General features: G+C 42.2%; 1 protein-coding gene across 1 annotated transcript in view; it reads left to right on the top strand.

Annotated features, from left to right (window-relative positions):
• The first annotated feature begins 1,427 nt into the window (after positions 1-1,427).
• Positions 1,428-8,013, top strand: part of LOC110575385 (cytochrome c-like) — a 44,938-nt gene continuing 38,352 nt past the window's right edge. The window contains exon 1 of the mRNA XM_044913821.1: positions 1,428-1,752. Coding sequence (XP_044769756.1) covers positions 1,428-1,752 — 325 coding nt within the window. The remainder of the gene's footprint in view (positions 1,753-8,013) is intronic.

Raw genomic sequence — 8,013 nt, 5'->3', positions numbered from 1 at the left:
CAGGCAACAGGGGATCCCCACACCACACCCTCTGGTCTTCACATTGTAAGTGTTCTGTGAATCTCAAGAATTCTGTGAGAAGCCATTTGTGAGTGAGAGTGTATCTGAGCGTGTAATTTTTCCTCACCTTTTGGAGATCCTTTGGAGGGTCCAAGGGGTCAGGCTAAGGTTTTATCCTTCTTTGTGGAACCTGGGGCAGGCGGGCAGCCTCCTGGCCTCTTGCCTTGGTTGCTCTTCCTCTTTGGCCCCTTCTCACTTCTGCTCAGCCTCACCTCGGCCCAGTGCAGGGGCTCCTCTGCCCTTCTATTCGCAGGTCTTTGGGAGCTGCCACTGGACTGTCCCAGCCTTCCCGGTCCCCAGGGGGACGACCACCGAGACTCCTTGAGGGTTGGTCTGCATGTTAGCTCTCTTAATCTCACAGCTCTGTATGCCAGGCATTGTTAATAGCATGATTCCCACTTTAGAGAGAAGGAAACTGAAGTTCATAAAGGACAGCTGACTTGTCCAAGGTGAGGTTCATGCCAGGCTGTTCAGCTCCAGTTTAGGTTCTGAACCAACCTGCCATCCTACCTCTGCAGGATCCCTTGGATAAGAGTGGGGCCAGAGGAGGAATATGTGAGGGAAAAGGAAGCTTTAGAGTTTGACAGTCGGGAATCAGAGCCCACCGCTCCCCCTTCCTCAATGAGCCTGTATCGCTTAAGCTCTCTGGGCCTCAGTTTCCTGATCTGTAGAGCGGCGACCATAATGAACTTCTCATAGGCTGTTGTGAGCATTAAATGAGATGCACAAGCAAATGCCCACACACAGCATGGTGGCCTTTCCTACAGATGATGCGTTCACCTAGTCAGGACTTGCACAAGATGGCGTTGCAGATCTAGGCCTTTTGCTGGCAAACAGTCTTGGGGACAAGAGCTAGCATGGTGTTATGGAAAGTGCTCCAGACAAAGAGTTAGGGGCCCTGAGTTTAAGCTTCAGTTCTGTCACCTATTTGCTGAGGGAAGATACTCCTTGTCCCGAAGTTAGAGTGTCCCTCCCTATAAAATGGGGATAAGGGGACTCGTCTGGACTAGATAATCCAAGATCTTTCCCAGCTCTGACATTCTGGGATTCCTTGAGGTGGGACAGACTCATTGATTCATTCAAAAAACATTCCAAGTGCCTACAGTGGACACAGCACTCTAGGTCTTCCTTTTTGGGTACAACTTGTCTTCAGGAAGGGGGGAGGAAATTTGCTGGGAAATGGTTATTTTTTGCCATTAAAATCTACGTGCAAGTGGATATTCATAAGCAAAAAACAAAGAAAACCAAAAACCTTCCATCCATACCTCATACCACATGTATAAAAATTAACTCCTACTGGAGAGAGCAGACATCTGGCTTGCGAGTGGGCATCTTCGTTTCGCACCTGATGAAAGAGCAATTTAAAAATGAGTGATGTTGAGAAGGGCAAGAAGGTTTTTGTTCAGAAGTGTGCCCAGTGCCAGACCCTGACAAAGGGAGGTGAGCACAAGACTGGGCCAAATTGCCATGGTCTATTTGGGCGAAAGAGAGGTCAGGCACCTGAATTTTCTTACATGGATGCTAACAAGAACAAAGGCATCACCTGGGGAGAGGAGACACTGATGGAGTATTTGGAGAATCCCAAGAAGTACATCCCTGGAATAAAAATGATCTTGGCTGGCATTAAGAAGACAGGGGACAGTGCAGACTTGATAGCTTACCTCAAAAAAGCTACTACGGAGGGGCTCCTGGGTGGCTCAGTTGGTTGGGCGTCTGCTTTAAGCTCAGGTCATGATCCCAGTGTTCTGGGATCGAGCCCCACATCTGGTTCCCTGCTCTTTGGGGAGCCTGCTTCTCCCTCTCCCTCTGCCTGCCACTCCCCCTGCTTGTGTTCTCTCTCTGTCAAATAAATAAATAAAATCTTTAAAAAAAAAAAGCTACTAAGGAGTAACAGTTGGCCACAGCCTTACTTATTACAAAACAAAAATGTCTCATGACTTTTTAAATGTGTACCATATTTAAATTGATCTCATACACCAGAATTCAGATCATGGCTGGCTGATAGAATATTTCTTTTGGACAGTCCTGATTTAAATAAGATTGGCTTGGGGCGCCTGGGTGGCTCAGTCGGTTAAGCGTTGTTTGCCTTTGGCTCAGGTCCTGATCCCAGGGTCCTGGGATTGAGTTCCACATGGGGCTCCCTGCTCAGCAAGGAGCCTGCTTCTCCCTCTCTCTCTCCCTCTGTGCTCTCTCTCTCTCAAATAAATAAATAAAATCTTTTAAAATAAATAAATAAATAAATAAATAAATAAGATTGGCTTGTGAATTGGCAAACTTGGCTTGTGAATTTTTTACTGTCAGACTAGGTTAAATGCATGTGATCAACTTTCTGAACTTTGCTAGGAATTCTGGTTCAGCAAGTACTGTCACTGTTTTCCCCTTCTAAAGATATGATTGGAATTGATTAGTAACGTTCAGCTTTTCCCAGAGATAGTAAATGCCAGCTCTAAACCTGTAGGAGATTGGTTTTATATTAGATTTATATAACGAGTTATATTAATATGTTTATATATATATAAAATATATTTCATATATCACTGTTGTAGAGAACAGCAAGACTCCACTCGCTGTGTTTCAAGTTGTGTTCATTGGCCTGTTAACGACAAGGGCTGAAGATTAGTTGGCTATATCCACTTTCTTTTTGTGGTCTTACTATGCCAATTTAATTAACATTCCCTGCATCAAAAATGTTGTCTTTTGCCTCATGAATGGCATTTTAGTGTGGTTTATGTATCGTATTAAATAAGACTATTTAGCACTTCTCACATTTTGTAGATCATTCGTGAGTTCAGATGCTTTTAAAATTCAGTGTGACAAGATATGGCAGCAAACTTGGCTTGTGAATTTTTTACTAAGTCAGACTAGGTCATAATTCAGGATTGTCTTCTAAACAGCTATTCAAAGACACAACTGTAAAATTACCATATACATATGATTGGTAATGGTGCTTCTGCCAACTCGTTAGAAGGATTGGGGGAGATATATCAGCACAAACTTGTAAATTATGTGATAAGGTTTTAGATAATTAAAAAGAAAATCACATATCAAAATAAAAATTAACTCATACTGGATCAGAGACCTAAATGTAAAACTTAAAACTGTTAAGAATTCTTTTTTTTTTTTTTAAGATTTATTTATTTAGGGTGCCTGGGTGACCCAGTTGGTTAAGCGTCTGCCTTGGGCTCAGGACCCTGGGATCATGCTCAGCGGGGAGCCTGCTTCTCCCTTTCCCTCTGCTGCTCCCTCTGCTTGTGCTCTCTCTGTCTCTGTCAAATAAATAAATAAAATCTTAAAAAAAAAGATTTATTTATTTATTTGAGGTGATGGAGCGGCAGAGGGAGAGAGAGAGAGAATCCCAAGCAGACTCAATGCTGAGCACAGAGCCCCATGCAGGGCTCGATCGCATGACCCTGAGATCATAACCTGAGCCCAAATCAAGAGTCAGATGCTTAACCAACCCACCCCGGTGCCCCAAAACTATAAGACTTCTTTTTTTTTTTTTAAGATTTTATTTATTTATTTGAGAGAGAGAGAATGAGAGACAGAGAGCATGAGAGGGAGGAGGGTCAGAGGGAGAAGCAGACTCCCTGCTGAGCAGGGAGCCGATGCGGGACTCGATCCGGGACTCCAGGATCATGACCTGAGCCGAAGGCAGTCGCTTAACCAACTGAGCCACCGAGGCGCCCTTGAAGAAAACATTAGGAAAAATCCTGTATGATCTTGGATCAGTGAAAGATTTCTTAGGTGCAAAAACCCCAAACCATAAAGGAAAAATTGATCAATTAGATTTCATTAATATTAAAGACTTTTGCTTTTCAAAAAGCACCATTAAGAGAATGAAAAGACAAACCACAAAATTAAATAAAATGTTTGCAAACAACAACAAAAAATTAAATTGTTAAAAAAAATAAAAGAAATATAATCAAAGTAAATAAAAACAAAAAGTTATAAAAATATAAAGAAATAAAATGCAAGCAATAAAATGTTTGCAAATCAGGCATCTGATAAGGAACTTTTTGTCCAGAATTTATCAATGCTCAAAACTCAATAATAAGAAAATAGCCAACCGAATCTACAAACGGACAAAAGATTTGAACAGATACTTCACCAAATAAGGTGCACAGATGGAAAGTGAGCATGAAAAAATTGTCCCGCATAAAATTGTAAAAATTAAAAAGACCAGCTATATCGTGTTGATGAGCATGTGGAATAACTGGAATTCTTGCTGGTAGGAATGTAAAATAGTACAACCACTCTGGAAAACAGTTGGGCATTTCCTTAAAAAGCTGAAAACACACCAGCCATATGATCTAGCCATTCTACTATGAGGTTTTTCCCCAAGAAAAATGAAAACCTATATCCATACTAAGATTTGTGCGTGAATTGTCACACCAGTATTATTTGTCAGAGGCCCATACTTGAAACAACCCAAATGTCCATTAACAGGTGAGTGGATAAGCAATTCAATGTGGTACATCCTATAGCCATACAAATGAATGAGCTATGGATACATGCAACAACATGGATGAATCGCAAAATAATTTTGCTGAGTGAAAGAAGTTAGACAAAAGAGAATACACACTGTGTAATTCCATTTTTTTACGATTGTAGGAAGGATAAACTAATCTATAGTGAAGAACGCAAAGCAGTGGTTGCCTGGGGGTTGGAGAGTGTGCGGGTAGGGGCGGGAGGGAGGGATTTCAAAGGGGCTATTGGACATGATGGATATGTTCATTGTCTTGATTTTGGTTATGGTTTTAACAGTGTATCCATATGTCAAAACTTCTGAAGCTTTACATTTTTTATTGGCCTATTTATAGGCTTATCTATTTTTTATTGAGATATAATTGACGTATAATGTTGTATTAGTTTCAGTTATACAATGTAATGAGGCGATATTTGTAAGAAATTGTACATTTTATTTTATTTTTTTAAGATTTTATTTATTTGACAGAGAGAGACACAGTGAAAGAGGGAACACGAGCAGGGGGAGTGGGAGAGGGGGAAGCAGGCTTCCCGCGGAGCAGGGAGCCTGATGCAGGGCTCCATCCCAGGACCCCAGGACCTGAGCCGAAGACAGATACTTAACGACTAAGCCACCCAGGCGCCCCAGAAGTTGTACATTTTAAATAGGTATAATTTACGCTTCACCAGTCCAGGGTGAGAATTTTCTTTTTTTCTTTTCTTTTTTTAAAGATTTGTTTATTTATTTTAGAGGGAGAGAGAGAGAGAGAGAGAGACAATGTGTGCCTGAGTGGGAGAAGGGGCAGAGGGAGAGGAGAAAGAATCCCCAAATCTCCAAGTAGACTCCCCACTGAGTGCAGAGCCCAAGATGGGGCTGGATCCCACGACCACGATCACGACCTGAGCTAAAACCAAGAGTCAGATACCGAAACCAGTGAGCTACCCAGGCGCCCCAGGGTGAGAATTTTCTAATAAAGCCTTTTCTGTTGCCTTCCCCGCCAAAAAAAGTATAGTTTATTGTATGTTAGTTATACCTCAAAAGGTGTTTAAAAAATCAAGGTGCAAACATAGAATTGGTAGTGACAGAAAAGGCAGTCAAAATATGTTAGGACTGAAAGATGTTACAGTTCATATGAATATGTTATAGCAAATATAATATGATACCAATTTGGTAAGCACACATGCACGTGCACACACACACACTCACACACACATGAATCTAGCAGAATCTTTTACAGTTAAAAATGCACACATACCCTTTGTCCGGGCAGTCTTACTTTCAGAGATCCCTCGTACATGAGGAAAAATGAGTGTGCAAGATGAGACTGCCATGTATAGATGTGCAGGTTGTTCACTGCACAAGGACACCAGGCTGAGGGGCACGTGGGGCTGGAATCCAGCATACACTCTACTTGCCAAGCCAGGGGAGTGCCTTGTTACAGGCCCATGTCTGCCTGGGGAGGCACCTTTCGCTGATTCGCACAAAAGTTTTATATGGTCTAGGTACAGCCCAGTTAAAGATGTCACAAGATGACTATTAACTCAGGATCAATATCTGCTTTTGCAAAGCAGAAACAACCTGGATGTGTACGTATAGGGGACGGGTTGAAGAAAGTACCGCCCAACAATACAATGAAAAAGTATGGAGTACTATCAGGAATGAAGTTGACCTAGAGGATGTCAGACAGAATATTAAATGAAAGAAGCAAACTGTAGAGGGCTGTGTTCCAGACCACCACGAGATCCTCACGCATGCTCCTTGAAAGCTGCTCAACCATTCCCTTGATTTTCTGCTTATATTTTCCTTTTCCCTCATGTTTTTCTGAACATTTTCCCTATTGATGGTTGGAAGTCAGCCGGCCAGCCCTGGATAGCTGTATTTAGTGTCTTTATTTTTTCTTTTAAGGAATGTCTATATGCAACATGGGGCTCAAAACCACAACCCCAAGATCAACAGTGGCACGCTCTACCGACAGCCCGCTAGGAGTCCCTGTATATAGTTTCAGTTAACAAAAAACATAAATCTCAGGCATAGAAACTATTCTGTATATATAAAATAAGGGAATTTTTTTTAAAGCAAAAGGAACATATTCATGTAAATACATACATACGCATGTATATTCCCAGGGGCTTAGAGAAGGTTTACGTTCTGTGTGTTGGGAGGGGAAATGGAAGCCTATTAACTTTTTTTTCCACACACTTCGGTGTCATTTGACCTGTTACCATTGGCATGTGTTATTTTTGTAACAAAACAAAACAGAGTGTGTAGTAGTTCCTTGTATTAGCCATACTACTTTTCTGTATGTTGGAAATCACATCAAAATAAAAAAACTTAAGTATTTAGAAGCAAAACAAAATGAGGACAATGAAGATTTTTTCCCAAAGAATGAAATACTAAACCAACAGAAACCCCCTCCTAAACTGTCAACTACACGGAACCGTCCCAGATAAAAATATTCAGGTGAAAAAGGGGAGTGTGGGCGGGAGTGGGGGGAGGGAGGAGGTGCTGGGTGTGACTTTCCTTTGGGCTCTGGGATCAGAAGCCCGTTTTTGCTTGATAATTCAGGAACCGGGAGGAGTTTGAGCCTGGGGCCCTTGGCTCCTATGTAAAGGGGGATTGCAGAGAGTCTGTGGACCCCCTGACATTTTAGGAAAATGTTTCCATGTGCATTTTTGTGTGTCTGTAGCTCTGACCGGATTCTCAAGAGGGTCTGCCATGTAAAAGAGGCTAAAATCCATGACTTTATCTTTAAGTTCTGTTTGTTTGGAGAAACGATTTCAGCGAGCCCACCTCCATGCTGAAGACTAGCAGGCAGAAGTGGCATGTGATTTGTATTAATATATTCATTATAAGATAATTCACAAGAAAACAGGAAAACCTAGAAAGTCATCCTAGCTGAGATCATCATTTTTTACCTTCTTGTCTTCATTTCTACTCTCTAAATGTTCTACAGTGAAGACACACTATTTTGGCAATAATAAAATGTTATTATGAATACATTTATTATTATAAATATAAATATGTATATAGCTAGGTGCATACACCAAGCACTGGAGGGAACCACACCCAAAATATGAACAGTGTTTATGCCTGAGTGATGGGGTTGTGGGTTTTACACTTTCTTCTTTGGATTTATCAGGAGTTCCTATTTTGAAGTTATTTTGAAGCAAGAAACCTCTTCCCTCCTGGTGACTGGTTTTAATTCTACCCCTCAGCTGGCACCAACCCCCCCCTTGCCTCCTTACAGCCCCTCTTGGCCCCAAGTGGCCCCACACTCATCGCCTTGTTTGGGTAAAGAGGGGAACCAGGACAGGGGGCTTGCCCAGGCATGCTGGGCTGACTTTCTTTTGGGGCCCAGCCCCTGAGTCACTTGGGAAAACTTTAAACACACACTCTGGACACTTTACTCTCTCTCCCCCCCCCCCCCCCCCCCCCCCCCCCCCCTCCCCTCCCCCGGGGAGAGAAAGGGTTGAAAGAGCCAGCCATCA

The sequence above is a fragment of the Neomonachus schauinslandi genome, chromosome 4 (assembly GCF_002201575.2).
Source record: "Neomonachus schauinslandi chromosome 4, ASM220157v2, whole genome shotgun sequence".
Lineage (NCBI taxonomy): Eukaryota > Metazoa > Chordata > Mammalia > Carnivora > Phocidae > Neomonachus > Neomonachus schauinslandi.
Note: the sequence above shows the minus strand (reverse complement) of the source record. Positions and strands in the feature narration are given on the sequence as shown.